We start from the raw sequence: 24,010 nt of genomic DNA on the forward strand, positions 1-24,010 counted from the left end.
TTATGTCAAATGTTTGGTATGTCATAAAATTCTGGTTTTAGAATGAAACTGACAGGCAAAATTTACCCCTTACCCTGCTAAATTTCTGTAATGAACTTGTCCATCTATCAGTTTGGACAGTACCATTAACCGTTAAAAGGGGTGCTTACCAAAAAAGAGACTGACAGAATGGCGAACAGTGCAGATCATGATCAGACTGCATGGATGTGCAGACTGATCATGATCTACACTGGTCGCAAAGGCAGAATAATTCGTGTCCAGCATGATAAGGGTTAAAGAAAACCTCATCATATAAAACAAGACATCAGAATGAGGATGGTTTTTGAGTCTGTCGGTCTGGCATCAATCCTCCTTTGTCCTGTGTCTACAATTGTACTGTAACATACTCTCTTCTTAAACTACTTGTCAGATTTACACCAGACTTAGTCTGTAGCATCCTGGTATAGCTTTCCTTCAAGTTTCTTCAATGGTTTTGCTTGGCCCCATTTTGTGGCCACTATAGCATGAAAATAAAAATAACTTCTCCTCATAGACTACTGGATCGATCTTCACTAAACTTAGTCTGTATCCTCCTTATATGGTTGTCCTGTAGGTTTGTCCAGATGGTAGTGCTTGGCCCTTTTGAAGGGGCTGTCTGAGAGCTAAGCATTGAAAAAGCTTTAAGCAACTTTTTCTCATGATCCACTTGATGGACTTTCACCATACTTGGTCTGTAGCATTATTGTATGGTCTTCTCTCAGTTTTATTCAGATTGTTTCCTTTGATCCCTTTTAGGGGGGCACCGGAGCTAAAAATAGCAAAAAAGGCTTTGTATGATTTCTTCATGAATGAATCACTGGATGGATCATCTCCAAACTTGGCCGGAAGCATCCTTTTGTTAACTTCTTATTGTTCAAAAATTCGGCTTGAGCTTCCACTACAGCTTAAAGTAAAAGTTTGATAAGATGTTCATCAAAGTTTATCTGTGGTGTCCTTGTATGGTTCTCGCACATTAGTCCAAATGTTTCTGCTTGTTCCTAGAGCTAAAACTAGTAAAATCTTTAAAAAATCTTCTTGTGAAGCACTAGATGGACCATCACAGAATTTGGCCTGTAGAATCCTTAATTGTATGGTCGTCACTAATATTTGTTCAGACTACTTCGCTAGAGCTTAAACTAAAAAAAAACAACTTTAAACAACCTATTCTCATGAAACACTTGTTAAGATGCTCATCAAACTCAAGGTTTATAACAACCTTGTATGGTCCTGTTTCAAAACTGTTCAAATGGTTGTTTGACCCCTTTGAGGAGCCACCAGAGCTAAAAATAGAAAAATGTTTAAACTATGCCTTTTCATGAACCAGTTGATAAATATTCACTTGCATTGGTCTGTTACTAAGCATCCTTGCATGGTCTTTCTTCAAAATTATTAAAATGGTTCTGTTTGGTCATTTTCAGGTTATTTCAGAGCTAAATATACAAAGAAACATTTAAACAACTTCTTTTTGTGAAGCACTCGATAGATCTTCACCAAACTTTTTCTTTAGCATCCTTGTATGGACCTCTGTCAGTTTTAGGGGTTGCCATAGCTAAAAAAGATAAACATTTAAACAGCTTCTCACAAACGTTCTGTAACATCTTTACTTGGATCTAGCTTAGTTTCGTTCAAATAGGTCAGCTTGGTCGCTTTCAGGGGCTGCCAGTGCTGAAAATGTAAAAAAAAATGCTTTAGATAACTTCCCCTTATGGACTGCTTGATGGATTGTCACAAAACTTGGCCTGTAGCATCCGCAACATGGAACTGTCTCCAGTTTGTTCAAATGTTTCAGCTTGTCCCTGATTAGGAGCCATCAGAGCTAAAAATAGATAAACCTTTAAACAAATATTTTGCAAGAACTAACTTGATGGATCTGCACTTATTTTGGTCTGTAACACCCTTATATTATGATGGATTGTCACAAAACTTGGCCTGTAGCATCCGCAACATGGAACTGTCTACAGTTTATTCAAATGTTTCAGCTTGTCCCTGATTAGGAGCCATCAGAGCTAAAAATAGATAAACCTTTAAACAAATATTTTGCAAGAACTAACTTGATGGATCTGCATTTATTTTGGTCTTTAACACCCTTATATCTTGATGGATTGTCACAAAACTTGGCCTGTAGCATCCGCAACATGGAACTGTCTCCAGTTTATTCAAATGTTTCAGCTTGTCCCTGATTAGGAGCCATCAGAGCTAAAAATAGATAAACCTTTTAACAAATATTTTGCAAGAACTAACTTGATGGATCTGCACTTATTTTGGTCTGTAACACCCTTATATCTCAAATTTGTAGATATCTTTTTAGCTTGGCCCCTTTCAGGGACTGCTGCAAGAGCCAACAATAAAACAACCATTAAAGAACTTATTTTTATGAACTGCCTGATGGATGGTCACCAAACTTTGGCCTGCAGCAATCTTACATGGACTTGTCTCAAATTTGATCAAATGGGTCCGCTTGGCACCTTTTAGGGGCTGCCAGTGTTAAAAATAGAAAAGCCTTTTAATGACTTTTTCTCATGAGCAACTTTAGGTCTTCATTAAAGTAGGTCTGCAGCATTTTTAGCTGGATACTTTTCAGTTTTATCTAATTGTTTCCACTTGACTGCAAGTAAGGGCCCCAGAGTTATGAAATAGAAATATCTTAAAACAACTTCTCATGAACCGCATGATGGATCTTCACCAAACTTGATCCGTAGCACCCACAGTTGGACCTCTCAAGTTTATTAAAATGATTGTGTAGTATTGGGCTGTTGCAGCAAAAAATTGAAAAACCTTGAAAATATTTTAATGGACTGCTTAATTTATGTTCACCAAACTTGGTCAGAAGCAAGATCGAAAGGTCATTGTCCTCCTCAGGTGAGCACCTTAAACCCATTCAGGCTTCTTTTTGTAGTAAAAAGATGAATACGCTTGTACAATCTGTTTTATTTCCAACCCAAGTGTTTAATTTTGCATGAGCTTGAGAAATTTTGATTATAAAATTACTGAATATGACTGAGTGAATACATTGCTTAAATGAATACAAGTATTGACAAATCAGGTTATACAAAAGAAATAATAGGAACAATATTTGTTTTATATTTTCTGTATTTACTCATAAAAAATAGTGGTAGGGTTTTTTATCTGAATAGAAAATTTCTTTTTCTATGCCCGAAGGGACGTATTATGTTATACCACCGGTGTCCATCTGTCTGTCCGTCCGTTAGCAATTTCGTGTCCGCTCTGTAACTCTTGAACCCCTTGAAGGATTTCGAAGAAACTTGACACAGTTGTTCAGCACCACATCGAGACGATGTGCAAAGCGCATGTTCTGGATGGCTCACTTCAAGGTCAAGGTCACACTTAGGGGTCAAAGGTCATATGACTTTTTTTCGTGTCTGCTCTGTAACTCTTGAACTGCTTGAAGGATTTCAAAGAAACTTTGCACAAATGTTCACCACATCAAGACGACATGCAGAGCGTATGTTTCTTATGGCTTGCTTCAAGGTCAAGGACACACTTAGAGGTCAAAGGTCATATGACTTTGTTTTGTGTGTAATGCTCTGCAATTTGCGTTGCATTTGTTTATTGCAGATCCTTTTTTCATAAATAAATTTTTTTTGAATTCTTCCCTTTTATGTACTATAAATAGTATTTGTAACTTTATATATGCCGAGGAAAACCAGCCACTTTTGCTGTGTAAACAAGGGGTACCTCCAATTAGGTGTTTAACTATCTTGTACCTGGTAAGAATTTTTTCTGTGATTTTTTTTTGGAATTTCTCGCCTTTGTTGTTCCTGGGCCTTTGGGCTAACAGTCAAGTTCTTTAAATTTGCTCCCATCTCTGATATAACCCTTTGGTCACACTTGGTCAAAGTCAACTAGGGCGTATATGCGCAAGGGTGCTTGTTATTCTTTGTTATCTTTAATTTCAATTGTACATTTTTTGAGTATGAGATGTAGTAATGCTTTATGTAGGAATAACCGATATTTAGTAGCGCAGCTGATTTCAAAGAAAATTTCTGCAGAAAAGTATCAGTGAATGAGTGATTTGTTGCATCGAAGGACGTGAAAGGGCCATACAGGCAAATTTTTAAAGTACTGTTAAGCATCACGGCAAAATATATACAATCAGTCTATGAAAATTTTCCTTTAAATTTGTTATTTGCTTTATGTCAGGTCTGTTGTCAATGATGTAAATGTGATGATAGACGATGTTGAATGTGATGTTTCAACAGTAACAGACACAGAGATAGTTTGTGTGACAGGACCACATTTAGGATCTGTAGATGCAAAAGTAGAAGTGCAAATCTCCGGAAATGGGATTGCAAAGGAGGTTTGTGTAGCTTAAGCAATTTGTATGTATGGCACGGTTGAAATAATTTGATGACTTCTGAAACATTCTGTATATTTGCTACTGTATTGAAAGCTGTACTTTTGTTTCAATACAAAAAAATGTAGTTTATAATGATATTAGACAAGCCACTAGACTGATAATAATATATTTCTACATTTTCCCCTTTTTAGCTCACCTGTCACATAGTGACAAGGGGAGCTTTTGTGATCACCCTTCGTCCGTCGTCAGTCCGTGCATGCGTCTGTCAACAATTTCTTGTCTGCACAATAGTGGTTTCATTTATGATTTTATTTTAACCAAACTTGCACACAACTTGTATCACCATAAGATCTCGGTTCCTTTCTTGAACTGGCCAGATCCAATTATGGGTTCCAGAGTTATGGCCCCTTAAAAGCCAAAATTAACTATTTTGACCTTGTCTGCACAATAGCAGCTTTATTATGATTTGATTTTTACCAAACTTGCACACAACTTGTATCACCATAAGATCTTGGTTCCTTTCTTGAACTGGCCAGATTCCTTTATGGGTTCGAGAGTTATGGCCCGTGAAAGGGTCAGAATTAGCTATTTTGAGCTTGTCTGCACAATAGTAGCTTCATTTTTGATTTGAATTTAATCAAACTTGCACAAAACTTGTGTCACCATAAGATCTCGGTTCCTTTCTTGAACAGGCCAGATCCCATAATGGGTTCTAGAGTTATGGCCCCTTAAAGGGCCAAAATTAGCTATTTTGACATTGTCTGCACAATAGCAGCTTCATTTATGATTTGAATTAAATCAAACTTGTACAAAACTTGTGTCACCATAAGATCTTGGTTCCTTTCTTGAACCGGCCAGATCCCTTAATGGGTTCCAGAGTTATGGCCCCTGAAAGGGCCAAAATTAGCTATTTTGACCTTGTCTGCACAATAGCAGCTTCAGTTATGATTTGATTTTAACCAAACTTGCACACAACTTGTATCACCATAAGATCTTGATTCCTTTTTATACGCCCGAAGGGACGTATTATGTTATCGCCTCGGTGTCCATCTGTCTGTCTGTCTGTGTGTCTGTTGGTTAGCAATTTTCTTTCCGCTCTTTAACTCTTGAACCCCTTGAAGGATTTCAAAGAAACCTGACACAAATGTTCACTTCATCGAACCGACGTGCAGAGCGCATGTTTCGGATGGCTCACTTCAAGGTCAAGGTCGCACTTAGAGGTCAAAGGTCATATGACTTTGTTTTGTGTGTATATTGCTCTGCATTTGCGTTGCATTGCAGTGCTCTTGTTTTTATTTGGCAGATCCTTCTTTTGTTCACTTACAGTAAAATTTTTTAATTACTTCCCTTTTACGTTACTATAAATAGCTTATTTTTAGTAACTTTTTTATTATTGGCCGTAGGGAAAAACCGAGACCACTTTTCTGTGGTACAACATGGATGGTACCTCCAATTTTTAGGTGTATTTTGACATATCTGTACCTTGTAAGAATTTTTGTTTTCTTTTTGGTTAAATTTCTTCCCTTTGTTGTTCCTGTCCTTTGGACTTAGATATTTTTTCTGAGGACCTTCTTGTCCTCAAGTGCAATGAAAACAGGTGAGCAATATAGGGCCATCATGGCCCTCTTGTTTGTCTAATTCCATTTCATAGAGACAAAAGTCAGTCTATTTTAGAGATTTTCACATGAATGATGTTAAAATCATTAGACTATGATATTGAACACAGGATATAGACTAACTCAGTTCACTACATTCAATCATAAAAAAGTAAAAAGATATAGTCTAGGAGCTAGTCTATTATGATATCAGTGCCTTTTCATTCTGTTCCTGTTGAAAAAACCATTTGTTATTGATGAAATTGTTTTGTGACGGGGATATTTTTAGTCCCCTACCGGTGGAACACAAAGTGACAAGGTGAGCTATTGTGACCGCTTGATGTCCGTCGTGCGTAGTCAGTCGTGCGTCGTCCGTCAACAATTTCTAAAAAAATCTTCTTCTTGAAAACCACTGGGCAGAATTACACCAAACTTCACAGGAATGATCCTTGGGTGGCCCCCTTTCAAAATTGCCCAAAGAATTGAAATCCATGCAGAACTGTGGTTGCCATGTCAACAGAAAGGAAAATCTTTAAAAATCTTCTTCTATGAAACTGTTAGTCGGATTTCAAAAATATTTTGTAGAAATGATCTCTAGGTGACCCTCTACCAAAATTGCTTAAGCCAGTCTATTTCGGTAAAAAAACATGGCCATCAAGCGGCTGGGCTTATTTTCCCTATATGGCTATATTGTAAATTTCAAAAGTCTTCTTCTTTAAAACCACTTGGCAGATTTACACCAAACTTCACAGAAATGATCCTTGCATGGGTGGCCCCCTCTCAAAATTGCTCAAAGAATTAAAATCCATTTAGAACTGTGGTTGCCATGGCAACCGAAAGGAAAATCGCTAAAAATCTTCTTCTCAGAAACTGTTAGCCGGATTTCAGAAATAATTTGTAGAAATGATGTCTAGGTGACTTTCAACCAAAATTGCTTAAGCCATTCTATTTCGTTAAAAAACATGGCCACCAGGGGGCGGGGCTTATTTTCCCTATATGACTATATTTTAAATTTCAAAAATCTTCTTCTCTGAAACCTGAAGACCTAGAGCTTAGATATTTGGTATGTGGCATTGTCTAGTGGACTTTTTCTAAGATTGTTCAAGTTATGATCCTAGGGTCAGTATTGGCCCCGCCCCATGGTCCCTTGAATTTACATAGAGTTCTGTAGGTAAAACATGAAAAATGTTCTTCTCTGAAACCAAGAGGCACAGAGCTTAGATATTTTACATGTGGCATTGTCTAGTGGTCCTTTACTAAGATTGTTCAAATCATGACCCAGGGTCCATTTAAAGCCCCGCCCCGGGGTCACTTAGTTTTTATATGAGTTATATAGGAAAAAATACTTCAAAAATTATCTGATCGTATTTCCTAGACTGTTTAATTATAATTACCTGATGACCCCAAGTAATTAGGGGTCATCCGACTTTGATATTGACCTACTGACCTACTTTCTTGTTTTTTAAGATACAGCCTTGAAATTTGGATGACATATACAGTTTTTCACACCGATCTTAAAACTGACTTTCATTGTCCATGAATGTGACCTACTGACCTACTTTCTTAATATTTTAGCATCAGTTTGAAACACGTTCACACAACTGGGAAAAGATTTCAATGCTTTCTTATATTTGACTTTCTTACCTGATCTCTTACACTTGTCTATGTTGCTCATATTACTCAGATGAGCGATCCAGGGTCATCATGACCCTCTTGTATTACTAGACAGAAATGTTCCCCATGTTTAGACTATGTGTTGCGCACATGACCCATGGTTGTCGGTCAAAGGTCAAGGTTACTATTGAAGGTCAAGTAAAAAAAATTCCGCTCCATAACTTTTATGTGCATTGATGAATTATCTTTGTACTGAACATAAATGTTCCCGATGATGAGATAATGTGTCATGTACATGATCTATGCTTGTAGTTCAAGGTCACTATTGAAATTTAAGTAGAAATGGTTTTTGTTTCTTAGCTCTCAAATACCTTGAAGTATTTTAAGTCTTAACACTGTTGCCAACAACCACAAGGGATGAACACTAACAAAGTTTTATACCGGTGGGGGACTTCTGTATTGCCACAGCAATACTCGGACACTTGTTATAACTAATTTTTATGCCCCCGAAGGGAGGCATATAGTTTTTGAACCGTCTGTCAGTCTGTCGGTCTGTCAGTCTGTCGGTCTGTCAGTCTGTCAGTCTGTCCGCAATTTTCGTGTCCGGTCCATATCTTTGTCATCGATGGATGGATTTTCAAATAACTTGGCATGAATGTGTACCACAGTAAGACGACGTGTCGCGTGCAAGACCCAGGTTCGTAGCTCAAAGGTCAAGGTCACACTTAGACATTAAAGGATAGTGCATTGATGGGCGTGTCCGGTCCATATCTTTGTCATCGATGGATGGATTTTCAAATAACTTGGCATGAATGTGTACCACAGTAAAACAACGTGTCGCGCGCAAGACCCAGGTCTGTAGCTCAAAGGTCAAGGTCACACTTAGACATTAAAGGATAGTGCATTTATGGGCGTGTCCGGTCCATATCTTTGTCATCGATGGATGGATTTTCAAATAACTTGGCATGAATGTGTACCACAGTAAGACGACGTGTCGCGCGCAAGACCCAGATCCGTAGCTCAAATGTCAAGGTCACACTTAGACATTAAAGGATAGTGCATTGATGGGCGTGTCCAGTCCATATCTTTGTCAACCATGGATGGATTTTCAAATAACTTGGCATGAATGTGTACCACAGTAAGACGACGTGTCGTGCGCAAGACCCAGGTCTGTAGCTCAAAGGTCAAGGTCACACTTAGACGTTAAAGGTCATTTTTCATGATAGTGCATTGATGGGCGTGTCCGGTCCATATCTTTGTCATTCATGCATGGATTTTAAAATAACTACGCATGAATGTGTGGCACAGTAAGACGACATGTCGCGCGCAAGACCCAGCTCCGTAGGTCAAAGGTCCTAAACTCTAACATCGGCCATAACTACTCATTCAAAGTGCCATCGGGGGCATATGTCATCCTATGGAGACAGCTCTTGTTTTTCTATCATTTCTCCAATCAGTTCTTTTATTCTTTAAAGGAAACTACTGGTGATGCAGATTTTAGCTACATAGATGTTTGGTCATCCCCATACACATGGGGTGGTGGACCGGTCCCTGAAGAAGGTGATTTTATCATCATTCCACGTGGTATGACACTGTTGCTGGATACTGACACACCAGTTCTCAGTTTCTTGCTGATACAGGGTAAGTTAACTGATTCTAATAGTCTTTCTTTGCATGTACACAAAAAACAGCATGTCAGTCAGTCTCTCAGAAAATGAAAATTAACCAGCTTTAGCACTCCACAGTCACATTGACAGAAACAGCATAACTGTGTTCCTGAAACAAGATCTGTACATAAGTTGTGATACTGTAAAGGCATGTATAAGGATTCTTCTGTCCTGTAACTTTGAATAATGTTGGGGAATAAGAGTGAGGTTTGGTACCTCATTAACTGTTTTAACCCTCACTGCCACCCCCTGCAAAGTTAATACATGTACGGTATGTCAATTGTAAACAGACAATACAATGAACAAGTTGCTCCTAGCATTTTGAATTTAGCAAACAAAGTACGCAGTTTAAAGGTAGACAAAAAGACAGAGATAGTGTTGCTCAAAATGAGGAAAATAAAGTACTTATAAAACTCTACTGCCATTCTAGTTGTATATAGACACAGCCATCATGACCAAACTGCTAAAAGTAAGATCAGTAAAGCAATTCTTGTAGACAGGTAAGAACATAATACATTGTTCACAAAAGGCTTAGTAAGCAATCAGAAATACTCAACTACTCAACATACATGACACTGTGTGCAAGAAAAGTAAAGCTGTTTAAATAAGATTTGTATATGTAGACCCACACATCTCAGACAAAGTAATTTGAATGGTTGTTATATTCCATCTTCTAATGACAGAAACTCCACAAGTTGCTTCAAACAAAGTAAATAAAGCAGTTATAATATTGTACTTTCTTTTTATTAGAAACATCATTACAAGATTGCTCTTATTAAGTTTAGAAAAACAATTGTAATGCTGGGTAAGCATGTAGACAGAAATATCTTATACCCCAGTCACACATACGGCGCGGATAGCTACGTCTAGCCACGGATAGAAACGTTGTAATCCATTCGATCCGTACCTGAGCCGTACCTTAAAGTAGTAATCCGTACGGCTCAGGTAAGACTCGATACGGATTGCTACGTTTCTGTCCTTGGCTAGACGTAGCTATCTGCACCATATGTGTGACTGGGGTATTAACCACATTGCTAAAGACAAAGTCAATAAATTAGTTCTTACATTTATACCATTTGTACAAGCACACAGAAATACCAATACTATATGTTGTTCAAAACAAGAAAAGTGAATTAGAATCTGTAATACTCTAAATACATGTAGGACCATGATTCTCAAACAAATTAAGTGAAGCAAATGCATTTAAGAAATGAATTTTTTTTTTCACTCAGAAAATAATTCATTTTTCATATCTGCATTATATTTCCTTTCCATTTGTTAACATGATTATGTTATAGATTGCACAAATTTCGTTGCATTCAACTTTAAAATCAACTTCCTGGCCATTCTGTTCACCAGACGAAACAACTGCGACATCATTTAAGGAATGTTCTACCTGTCTATTCACTGACGTCGTCAAAACAGCAGCCCGTTACCACAAAGCTGCATTGTCCTAACTTTGGCGCCTTTCCTTTTGCTGTTTGTACAAAGTGAACGTCATAATTTTCAATGGAAAAGAATAGGGCGAACGTAAATATTACTCTAAACAGCAAAAGCAAAACCATTGTAATACATTAAGAACCATCATATTACTCAAACATGGTAAGTAATACAGATGTATTACTCTAAACAAATGTAGACAGAAACACAATGATCTAGTTGATCAGAACATCAAAAGCAAAACCATTGTAATACATCCAGAAAGAGGTTTCTCAAACAAGGTTAGTAAACAGTTGTAATAAGGTACTCACAAGTAGACAGACATATCATTACCAATTTGCTCAAAACAAGGTAATGTTTTAACAGTTTTCACAATAAAGGCTTAGTTTGATTTTTCTGAATATCGAAATTACAGGCCTTAAGTATTTCAAGTGTACAAGACTAAGTAAGAATTGTTCAGAAATTTCTGTTATAGTTCTCGTTAAGCTTTTACATTTTTGCTTCTGAATCTCCTTTGAAGATTGTCAATTGTAAGCCAAATAAAATGTGACCTCTTAATCAAACATATTAGCATTGTTAAGTTCTTACTCTTTTAGATAGCCTTTTTAGGTCAGTTTATAAAAAAGTTCACATTTAAGCTTTATCATGCTGGACATGATTGATTTAGCCTTTTTGCCCAGTGCAGATCATGATCTGCCTGCACATCCGTGCAGTCTGATCAGGATCTGCACTGTTCGCTATTCAGTCTGTATCTTTTTGGTAAGCACCCCTTTTAACAGTTAATGGTATAGTCAAAATTGAAAGGTGGACAAGTTCATAATAGAATTTAGCAGAGTAATGGTTAAAATATCATTGAAAATAAGGTCCAACAGGAAAAGCAACATTCAGAGAACAAAGCCACGTATACAGCACACTGTTCAATTGTATGCATGTTCACACTGTCAGCTTACATAATATATACTGTTCGCATATAGAAGATGAATTGAATGATATAAGACTATGATATTACAAAGAAACACAAACAATCATGAGGTGGCACACCTTTAATCTGGCAGTGTCAAAACCACTACTGGGGAGTTTAAACTGGTGTACTATGGCCAATACTGTATGAAAGAAGTATGCCCTTTTCTCCTTATTCCAAGCCCTTTAACTGGTATTTCAGCTCTTATCAGTAATAGATTTAAGTTTCAAAATAGTTTTTGCTATAGTTTGATACTCCAACATTTAAACTTAAAAAATCTCCATGAAGGATTGTTGTCAATGAATAATCCTGGCTTTCACATGTTGACCTGAAACAGCCAGATGCTTTCTTGTAGAACTGAGACTTGTGATCATTTGTACTAGCTCTCAAACACTAAGGCTTTTTTTAAAGTTTTTTTCTTTTTTTTAATTAAGAACAGATATATAATTGTGTTTGCAGACAAAAAAGTTTTACAATAAGTGGTTACTGTTTTCTATAAAAGGGTTATATATTACCCAAGTGACTTTTGATAAGCCAATTTTGTGCCAAAATTTTCTGATGTGTATATTTCTATTTTAATGTGAATAATACTATTTTCTTTTTATTCCTTTTTGACTGTCATATGGTTTGCCACAACATGCATAAAATTTAGAAACAGAAAATACCTGCAAATGCTAATTTTCCAAAGGCTGTGTTCAATGAGAAGGCTCAGAATTACGAGAAAGAGGCATAAAAGCAATGAAGGCTGCTCAGATCATTACTCAGTTGATTAAAAACAGTCAGTGGATAATGTTCACTTGATATAGCATACAGGTGCTAATGAAAGCTGTGTGGTGGCTGTAAAAAGTCTCCCTGTACTTTAATTATACCCGCCTTCAAAGAAGGAGGGGTATATTGTTTTGCAGATGTCGGTCGGTCGGAATGTAGACCAATCCGTTTCCGGATGATAACTCAAGAACGCTTGGGCCTAGGATCATGAAAGTTGATAGGGAGGTTGGTCATCACCAGCAGATGACCCCTATTGATTTTGAGGTCTGTATGTCAAAGGTCAAGGTCATAGTGACCCTGAATAGTAAAACGGTTTCTGGATGATAACTCAAGAACACTTCGGTCTAGGATCATGAAAGTTGATGGGGAGGTTGGTCATGACCAGCAGATGACCCCTATTGATTTTGAGGTCAGTATGTTAAAGGTCAAGGTCACAGTGACCCTGAACAGTGAAACGGTTTCCAGATGATAACTCAAGAACGTTTAGGCCTAGGGTCACGAAAATTGATAGGGAAGTTGACCATGACCAGCAGATGACCCCTATTGATTTTGAGGTCAGTATGTCAAAGGTCAAGGTCACAGTGACCAGGAACAGTAAAATGGTTTCCGGGCAATAAATCGAGAACGCTTTGGCCTAATGTCAGGAAAATTGATAGTTAGGTTGGCCATGACCAGCAAATGACCCCTATTGATTTTGAGGTCATTAGATCAAAGGTCAAGGTCACATTGGCCAGGAACAGTTAAAACGGTTTCTGATTTATTGTCCAAAACCATAGTGCCTAGGGCTTTGATATTTGGTATGTAGCAAAATCTAGAAGTCCTCTACCAAGATTATTCAGATTATTTCCCTGGGGTCAAATATGGCCTGGCCCCGGGGGTCACATGGTTTATATAGACTTATATAGGAAAAAACTTTGAAAAACCTCTTGTCCAAAACCACAGGGCCTATGGCTTTGATATTTTGTATATGACATCATCTAGTGCTCTACTAAGATTGTTCAAATTATTCCCCTAGGGCCAAATATGGCTTCGCCCTGGGGGTCACATGATTTACATAGACTTATATAGGGAAAAACTTTGAAAATCTTCTTGTTCAAACCACAAAGACTATGGCTTTGATATTTTGTAATGTAGCATCATTTAGTGGTTCTCTACCAAGTTTGTTCAAATTATCCCTCTAGGGTCAAATATGGCCCCACCCCAGGGGTCATATGGTTCATAAAGACTTATATAGGGAAAAACTTAGAACCTTCATGTCCATAACTTACATAATTCAAATTTGGACCACATGTATAGCTTTGAGTGGCAAGATGAACCTTGACATGAGTTGACCTTGATCTTGACCTAGTGACCTACTTTCACATTTCTATAGCTACAGCCTTCAGATTTGGACCACATGCATAGGTTTGTGTACCGAAAAAAACTTTGACCTTGTTATTGACCTAGTGACCTACTTTCACATTTTTGAAGGTACAGGCTTCAAATTTGGACCACATGCATAGTGTTTTGTTCCAAAATAAATTTGACCTTGATTTTGACCTAGTGACCTAATTTCACATTTCTCAAGCTACAGCCTTCAAATTTGAACCACAAGCATAGTTTTGTGTACTAAAATGAACTTTGATCTTGAGATTGACCTAGTGACCTACTTTCACATTTCTCAAGGTACAGGCTTCAAATTTGGACCACTTGCATAGTTTTGTGTTCCGAAATAAAATTTGACCTTGATTTTGACCTAGTGACCTACTTTCACATTTCTCAAGCTACAGCTTTCAAATTTGAACCACAGGCATAGTTTTGTGTACCGAAATGAACTTTGATCTTGAGGTTGACATAGTGACCTACTTTCACATTTCTGAAGCTGCAGGCTTCAAATTTGGACCGCATGCATATTTTTGTGTTCTGAATTGAAATTTGACATTGATTTTTACCTATTACCTACTTCCACATTTCTCAAGCTACAGCCTTCAGATTTGAAGCACATGCATAGTTCTGTCTACCGAAATGAACTTTGACCTTGAAATTGATCTAGTGACCTGCTTTCACATTTCTTAAGCCACAGCTTTCAAATTTGGACCACATACACATTGTTTTGTACCGAAATGAAATTTGACATTGATTTTGACCTTGAGCTAGTCTTGAATTTTGGAACATTCAAAAATGGCTCAGTGGATGGCACCAAGCTCACTCTGTAATCTCTTGTTAGGTTTAAGGTCAAGGTCAGATTAAACCAGAATGGTAGAACTTTTATTTCAGTGAGCATATAATTTCTGTTCCTTGTGCAATTACTGAATGCATCAAGGGGGGCATTTCGTGTTCGACGAGCTCTTGATCAGTTATATTTACTGGTCCTTTGGGATCATGGAGTCCATTCTGTAGATGTTCAGCTTAAGCTGGTGCTAGGGGGCGTGAGAAATGTTGCACGTTTCATTAACTCTAATGAACAGACTATGTCAAACCGAGTCAGCTATTATTCTGCTTGGTTGCATTCTATGCTTCCAAAGGATCTTTTTACAGATTTTATTATCAAAATAAAATTGAAGAATAAATATGCCACAAAAAAGCATTAGATCTTAATCAGATAGACAATTGTTTTCAAAAGGAATACATATGACCGGCCAAAATTGGGCCGCTCAAAATTATTACAATGAAATTTTAATAAGAGCAAAATCATTTCACAGGATAATAAGTTAAATTCTAAACTGCATTTAAATAGTCACACATTCTTCTGTAGGCTTGATACGTGTGTATATATATATATATATGAAAGAAAGTGATACATATTTTGACCAGGAGTGATTGTATAGATGGCCCCAATTTGTGATAATATATATATATATATATATATATATATATATATATATATATATATACTTTATTATGTAATTTTATTAAAAACAACACTGCACTGTGATGGTCAAATGTTTATTTAATTTTAGAGTTCTGTATCTTTATTTAAGGTGGAAAATTGATTTTTGACGAGACAGATGTTGAGCTGAAAGCTAAAGTCATCATGATTACTGATAGGGGTGTTCTGCAGGTCGGTACAGAATCTGAACCGTTCAGGCACAAGGCTATAATCACCTTGTATGGTACCACAGTTGATAAAGAATTGCCAATCTATGGCACGAAAGTATTGGCAGTCAGAAATGGAACTCTTGATCTTCATGGCAAGTTGATCTTACTTTTTATGCCACCAGTGTGTCAAAGACCCACGAAGAACATATTGTTTGAACTGTCCATCTTTCCATATGTCGCCCTTTCTTGTGTACTCAACTCCTACAGTTTCATCCAGTTCAAATGAAACTTTTAATACATAATCAACATGAAGACATTTGAATGTTTTGGGACTTACAATGTTTGGTTATTAGTTTTAGCTCGACTATTCACTCGACTATTCAAAGAATAGTCTAGCTATTCTACTCACCCTGGCGTCTGCATCGGTGTCACACCATAGTTAAATTTTTGAATGCATGTACATAATAGCTATCATAATGGCATTTAGATTTGAATCTTATTTTTTTCTTTTCTAGGTCATTTATCAACCTCACTGGGTCAAGTTCCATAACTCTGACATTTATGCCCCTTTTTGGACTTAGAAAATCTTGGTTAAAGTTTTGCATTTAAAGGTCAATATCCAACCTCACAAGATCAAGTTCCTATCTCCAAAACTAACGTAGATATTGAATTGAAACTTCACCTGTGTCTTCAGGGTTATAAAACCAGGTGATAGCATCAAGTCCCATAACTCTGACATGCATTTTGGCCAAATAATGCCACCTTTTGGACTTAGAAAATCCTGGTTAAAGTTTTGCATGCAACTATATATAGCTATTATTTAAAGGCATATAGTTTTGAAATTTATTGCAAGCAAATTCCTATCTCCAAAATTAATGTAGATATTGAATTGAAACTTCACATGTGTCTTCAGGGTAATAGAACTAGGTGATAGCATCAAGTCCCTTAACTCTGACATGCATTTTGGCCAAATTATGCCCCCTTTTTGGATGTTTTGCATGCAAATTTCTTTCTCCAGAACTAATGTAGATATTGAATTGAAACTTAATATGTGTCTTTGGGGTTATAAAACTAGTTGATAGCATTAAGGCCAATAACTCTGACATGCATTTTGGCCAAATTATGCCCCCTTTAGACTTGGAAAATCGTGGTTAAGTTTAAAGTTAAAGTTTTGCATGCAAGTTACTATCTCCAAAACTAATGCACATACTAGATTGAAACTCTAAAGATATTTTAACAGTTAGGTTAATATTCGCGCTTCTGAAATAACAATTTGAATAGTCAAGCATTGGCTGTCTTACGGACAGCTCTTGTTTGAGTAATGCCCTGTTTTCAGACTTAGCTATATTACATCTACATTTGTGTCCTGTGTATGCACCGCCTGATACAGTTTCCATGCAGATCAAAGAAACTTGGTATATGTCATCAAAACGAAGTGAGACTGAGACCTGCTCGCTTAGCTCAATAGGGAGAGCGCCAATCTACAGATCGAGGGGTCTTGAGTTCAATCCTCCGGAGGGCCGTATGTTCTCCATGACAATTTGATAAAAGACATTGTGTCTGAAATCATTCATCCTCCACCTCAGACTGGTACATGTGGGGAAGTAGGCAGTTACTTGCGGAGAACAGGTTTGCACTGTTACAAAATCAAGGAACACTGGTTAGGTTGACTGCCCGCCGTTACATAACTGAAATGCTGTTGAAAAACGGCATTAAATCCAAAACAAACAAATCAAAATGAAGTGAACGGGAGCATACAGCCAGGTTTTTATGCCCCTTTTTGGACTTAGCCATGTTACAATAACATCTGTCCCTTGTGTTCTTAATTCCTACAGTTTATGCCAAATTAATTGTTATTAAGTTATGCTCCTTTTTTAGACTTTGGCCATATCAGAACTACCTTTGTACCTTGTATATTCAAATCATCCTACTGTTTCCATCCAATCAAGTGGAACTCCGAAATGGTGTCGTGCATATATCTCAATATGTACTTGACCCAGATTCGACATTAAACCTCACAGGATCATTATGCAGAATGTGAAGTTGTTCACCTGCTGTTTTATTTTGGATCTCGCACAGCCAGACCAGAGTTATGGCCCTTGACATAGTAAAAATATACATAAAAGAGCAATAAAATTTATTTCCCATGTACTTTAAAACGTATTTAACCTAGGGTCATGAAACATAATAGGAATATTATGAGTCCTTTACTGGTTGAAAACCAGTTTGAGGACTATAGGATTGCGCTTTTCCTTCTGTCTGTCATTCCATCAGCAGTTTCGTGTCCGGTCCATAACTCTGTCATTTATCAAGGGGTTTTGATATTATTTGGCACTAATGTTCCCCATAATAACATGACATGTCATGTGCAAAACCCAGACCCTTAGCTGAAAGGTCAAGGACATGTCAACAGGGCTTTTGTCTTATTCAGTCTGTAACTTGACAATCCATGAAGGGATTTTATTAATATTACTTGGCACAAATGAACACCATCATAAGGCAATTTGTCATGCTTAACTTTCAGACACCTAGCTTAAAGGTGAAGGGCACACTTTGCAGGCAAATGCAGTAACATGGCATAAACAAGGTCTGTTTCATGTCCAGTCCTGAACTCTGTCATCAATCAAGGGATTACAGTGTTACTTTGCATAAATGTTTCCAATAATCAGACAACATGTTGTGCACAAAATGCAGAACTTTAACCCAAAGGTCAAGATCACACATTTAGAGATCAAAGTCAGTAGGTTTTTTTTCCTGTCCCGTCCATAACTTTGTCATCCAAAACAGGATCTAATTATTAGTTGACACAAATATTTCTCTGGATGCAAAAATACCTCTTGCGCAAAACCAAGACCACTATTTCTAATGTCAAGGTCACACTTGGAGGTCAAAAGTTAACAGGACGTTTTTCCTATCCAGTCTATAACTTCTCAATCCATAAAGGGATTTTAATTTTACTTTGCATAAATGTACCAAGTAACAAGACAACATGTCATGCTAAGCACCAAGACCTTTCTTAAAGGTCAAGGTCGCACTTGGAGGTCAAAGGTCAACAGGGCTTTTTCTCTCCAGTCCATAATTCTATCATCTATTTAGGGATTTAAATATTATATGATTCAGTTGATTCCCATAATGAGACAACTTGTCTTGCATAAAACCTTTATCCCTTACTCGGAGGTCGAAGGTCAATAGGTTTTTCTTCCTGTAAAGTCCATAACTCCAACATCCATGAGCGATTTTAATATTGCTTAACACAAATTTCCCCATAATAAACAATATGTCATGCACAATACCCTGGGACCCCTAGCTCAAAGATCAAGTCACTATTGAAGGTCAAAAGTCAACATAAATCATTTCCTGTCCAGTCTGTAAAATATTTTAATATAAGCTAATGTGTCATACGGACCCAAGAAATCTGCAGAATTACTTCCCTTTGATATAACAATTTCTTACATTTTTCTCTCATTTTCCCACCAATTTCACAATGAAATGTTATCAGAATTGAAATAAGATACTTTTTTTATATTTATAGATTTTATAAGCAATCAACAATTGTAGATTTTTATATATATGCAAATTTTAATCAAAACGTTGTGTTATAGCATGTTGTATTTATAATATAATATTGTTTATGTGTCATTGACAAGAGCGGAGGCAGTGGTCCAGTGCTAACACTGATTGACTATGAAACCAGGGGTCATGAGTTCGAGCCCCCGCTTCTCCAACTAAAAATTACTAACATTGGGATAAGAGTCCCCTGTATGGGTGCTTTTCATTTGGCAATCTAAAGAACCAGGGAAGCTTCTGGAATTGGAGCACTAAATGCACTATCCTAGCTCCCACTAAGATTACTAAAAGTCTTCTGGAGGAATTACCCATATGTGTTACAGTGGTGGCGACTGAAATAAACTTGCATACAAACAAACAAACGTCATTGACAAATATAAGATCAGTATGTTATACTACAGAAGAGAAAATTAGTTGCCTTCCAGTAGGACTTTGTATTGCATGGCAATACTTCATTCACTTGTTCAGCATGTAAAGTTGTGCACCTGGGGTTTTATTTGGGGTTTCTATTAGTAAGACCAGAGTAATGGGCCTTGATTAAGTCAAATATGCAAAAAGGGTATGCAAGGTTCGCATGTATCTTAAAAAAAAATTGACTTAAGAGTCATAAAACATTAGAGGATTGTTAAATAGAATATGAAGTTTATGCATCTGGTGTTCTTTTTGGGATTTCACTCAGCCAGACCAGATTTAAAGTCCTTGACTTATTGCAAAACACACATAAATGCTTAAAAGTTTGTGTTGCATATACAGTTGAAACTCGGTATCACAAATTCCAAGGGATGGAGCATTTTACCTCAAGATAACGGAAATTTGACTTAAAAGAATATTTGGCCCACATGTTTTCGGGACGAGACTTGAATATGTCTTTGAGATATAGGCGAGTTTGAGATATGGTGTCTCAACTGTATCTTAAAAAACATTTTGGCTAGTCTAAGAGTTATGAAACCATATTGGAATATTTTTCAGCATGTGAATTTGTGCACCTGAATGGTTTTTTTTGGATTTCACTCTGCAAGACCAGAATTATGGCTCTTGACTTCAAATGTCAAAAATATGAATTAATGGCATAAAAGTTTTTGTCACTCTTATTTCAAAATGTGCTTGACCTAGAGTCATAAAACATTAGAGGATTGTTTTATAACATGTAAATTTATAAGATGTGCAACTGGTGTTTTGTTTGGGATTTCACTCAGCTAGACCAGAGTTATATTCCTTGAACGAAAAATACACATTAAGTGCTTTAAAGTTTGTGTGCATTTATCTTAAAAATAGTTCACCAAGAGTCATGAAACCATGTACACAATGGCAGGAAGTGGGGGCATCTGTGTCCTGTGAATTTTTATTGTACCAAGGAATTTCAAGGGGCATGTGTCATACAATTCTGAAAGAGTCTGCAATTATATTTCTAGGTTGCATTCTGTGCTTCTAAAGGATCTTTTTACAGACTTTATTGACTTCAGTTAGCAGTCTAAGTGCCCTGTGGCAAACATAAAAGGTCTCTACCAAACTTGGATTCGGTGTTGTTATGTTTTCTGGTCCTTTGGGATCATGGAGTCCTTTCGATATCTGTGTAATAGAATTCTGCTTAAGCTGGAGCTAAGGGGTGTAAGGGATACTGCTCATTTTATTACATCTCATGAACAGACTTGAGATCAAACTGTGTCTATTCTTTCGCTTTGTTGCATTCAGTGCTTCCAAGAGGTTTTATTCAACATATATATAGAAACTCATATACACATGAATATTTTCAAATACTTTAAGTTTTCTTTAAAGCAATAGTGAAATTTTTCAGCTAATGTAGGAATAACAGTACAATGAGGTTTAGGGCCATTGGTTTGGATATACCCAACGTCTCTTAAATCTAAGCTCCGGATATCATTATTTTTTGTAAACGTTGGCTTGCACAGAGAAGTGCTCTACTGTATGCATAATTGAAAATTGCATGAAGTTTATTAAAGTGTTAACATATAGTTCTAAAATGTATATGCATACACTTACAGGTATTGAAATGCCTTTAACATGGACAACGTTAGCATCTACTGCAACAGCTGGATCCAGCTCAATTGTGTTGAAAGACCCAGTTGAATGGAATGTTGGTGATGAAATAGTCATTGCTTCTACTGGTCATAAACACTCTCAGAGTGAAAATGAAAAGAAAACCATCTCAAATAAATCATCTGATAATCGAACACTGACACTTGATTCCGCCCTTGATCATAAGCATTGGGGGACGCAGGAAACAGTTGATGGTACTGTTCTAGAATTCAGGGCTGAAGTTGGGCTGCTCACACATAATGTTGTTGTCAGAGGTGACAGAGATGCACAGTGGGATGATAAAATTGAGGCTTGCGAGGAAGGATTTGACACTGGTATATATTTGTATTTGCTTTTACTTCTCAAAGCTACAGTCTATAATTGTAATTCTGGGTTGTGTTTCATACAGAATGTTAAGACTGTGTTATATCTAAGTTCAGCATTAGGTTAAAATAGCATTTCAAGAAAAGTCTTCAGTACGATTTTAACACTGTTGAGTAATTTTGTTGACACGCATCTAGTAAGGCCATTTGAAGTCAAATGGCAGTGCCCATGAAGTAATTTTGCAATATTTTTATAATATTTCACTAAGATTTCATTTCTTACTATATACTGTAAAGTTGTAGGCCTTATGATAGACATACTTTTTCATAAACCCTCCAACCCTGTGAATTACAACTCTTTGATAGGGTCAACATATACAATAAATAAATGTATTTTCAATGCCATAGTGGACAGAAAAGTGTCTCCTTGCGCTGTAAATACCACTATCATGTCATTTAATTTTTTCTCAGCAAATCTGTTTCTAACAACCTTTCAGTGATAAAAAGCAGTGTTTGAAATTATAATTTAAATGTGGGAAGTTGGTAGTATATTTTGTCTTATTATTGACAATAAATATATCATATAGGAGCAACTCCTTTAACATAACGTATCTGGTTAAATATGATCTTAGAATACAGGAAACATTGTTTTTGTAATTTCTTTTCCGAACAACCAGAATATTGGAAAAAATATTAATCAGATTTTTTCTGAAGTAGAATGCGTATGCGACTGAGCTGTCTTGCAAAGATGAAAGTCAAGTTTACATTTACCTTTTATTAACAAAAAAGCAACTTAATTTAATTTAAAATTTGATCACTACCCGAGGCTGAGCTAAGTGAAAACCTTTGTGAAACATGGTGTAATCACATCTTCCAATATGCCAATACAAACATTTAGATCTTAAATACCTTGTATAGGTATCATTGCATCATTTGCTACCATCAGTTACATTATCAAGAATAACCAGAAATATTACTGACCTTAGAGAATCTATATGGCATTCTGTAACAAAAATTATGCCTAAACTCATCGTTGTTATTAATTAAGCAATTTTTATGATGCGAAACTAAGAACTCAGATTATTGTACCCCCCGAACAATGAAGTTGTAAGTGGGGTGGGTATATTGGTTTCAGGTTGTCTGTCTGTCCATGTGTCTGTCTGTCTGTAGGCACAATCTTGTGTGCACCATCTCTCCTCATCCTCTTGACACAATTTAATGAAACTTCACACAAGTGATCAGTAACAACAGTACATACTGAAGAATTGGGCAACAGTCGATTCTATTATCTTTCCTTGATTATTGAGATCAACGCTATATCTTGTTATCTCCCTTCGACCGTCTAGCTAAATATCGATCACTATGGGATATTTTTTAGCGAGTGTTGCAGATCGTTATGGTTCGGCTATCTCCGCTTATCGTATCACGGGAGATGCCGATCATAAAAAACAAAGATTATAGATTAGAGATCTCCTGTATAAACGTAGTGGGAAGGGTGATTGTGCATGGGGCATGTTAGGTTTGTTTTCAGAAAAAATTGCAGAGTTACGGGACTTTGTTTTTTGTTACTATACTATATACATAGATGCAATCTTGTGCACACCATCTCTCCTCAACCCCTTGACACAATTTAATGAAACTTCACACAAGTGACCAGTAACAACAGTAGTTGTGCATGGGGCACGTTAGGTTCTTTCAGAAAAAAATTACAGAGTTACGGGACCTTGATTTTTGTTACTATATACATGGAGTCTGCATATGCAATCTTGTGCACGCCTAATCTCCTGAACCCATGCACACAATTTAATTAAACTTCACACAAGTGATCAGTAACAACACTTGTTGTGCATGGTGCATGTTAGGTCCTTTCAGAATTTTTTTTTTGCAGAGTTACGGGACTTTGATTTTTGTTACTATGCTATTATATAGAGTCTGCATATGCAGTCTTGTGCGCGCCTAATCTCCTGAACCCATGCACACAATTTATTGAAACTTAACACAAGTGATCAGTAGTAACCTGCATGTTAGGTTCTTTCAGAAAAAAAGTTCTGCACAGTTATGGGACTTAATGTACTGTGTCAGTGCATGCGGGGGGGGTACATTCATCACCTTTAGTGATAGCTCTTGTTTTTTTTTTCAATAAAATGGCCAATAGCTAAAAATCTTGAAATGCCATCTCCTCTTGAATCACTAGTATGATGTTTAGCTCACCTGCACTGGAAGTTTAGATTGAGCTATTATTATAGGTGGATTTTCCTGCATTATACGTCTATTGTCCTTCGCCCACAATTTACATAAACAGCTTCTTCCCTGAAACTACTTGACATTGTTTAGAATTACACTTACTTTAGTCTCTAGCATCCTTGCAAGGTCCGCTTTCAATTTTTTTAGCCGACCTGAGTACAAAGTGTTGGGGTTTAGCTACCGTGATCGCTCACCATAGGTCCTTTGTCCGTCCATCATCTGTCCATCCATCCACAACATCTCCTCTGAAACCATGTGGTGGAAGTTGATGAAACTTGGCTTGGATGTTCCAAAGTTCTTCAAACAGTTCCGCTTGGTTGCACATAGGGACCATCTGATCTAAAAATGGAAAAAATCTTCAAACAACATTTCCAACCTCTTGTCCAATTTTGAAATAATTTCACACAAATGATCATCGGGTGACCCTCTACCAAGACTTT

The 24,010-nt window shown here is 36.9% G+C and overlaps 1 protein-coding gene across 2 annotated transcripts in view; it reads left to right on the forward strand.

Moving 5' to 3' along the window:
- Window positions 1-24,010, forward strand: part of LOC123561853 (fibrocystin-L-like) — a 168,570-nt gene that overhangs the window by 96,370 nt on the left and 48,190 nt on the right. For both annotated transcript variants that reach the window (XM_045354507.2, XM_045354508.2), the window contains exons 35-38: window positions 4,180-4,336; window positions 9,021-9,186; window positions 15,342-15,551; window positions 20,970-21,338. In XM_045354507.2, the coding sequence (XP_045210442.2) occupies window positions 4,180-4,336; window positions 9,021-9,186; window positions 15,342-15,551; window positions 20,970-21,338 (902 nt within the window). The remainder of the gene's footprint in view (window positions 1-4,179; window positions 4,337-9,020; window positions 9,187-15,341; window positions 15,552-20,969; window positions 21,339-24,010) is intronic.

This window comes from Mercenaria mercenaria, chromosome 10 (assembly GCF_021730395.1).
Source record: "Mercenaria mercenaria strain notata chromosome 10, MADL_Memer_1, whole genome shotgun sequence".
NCBI classification, from domain to species: Eukaryota; Metazoa; Mollusca; class Bivalvia; order Venerida; family Veneridae; genus Mercenaria; species Mercenaria mercenaria.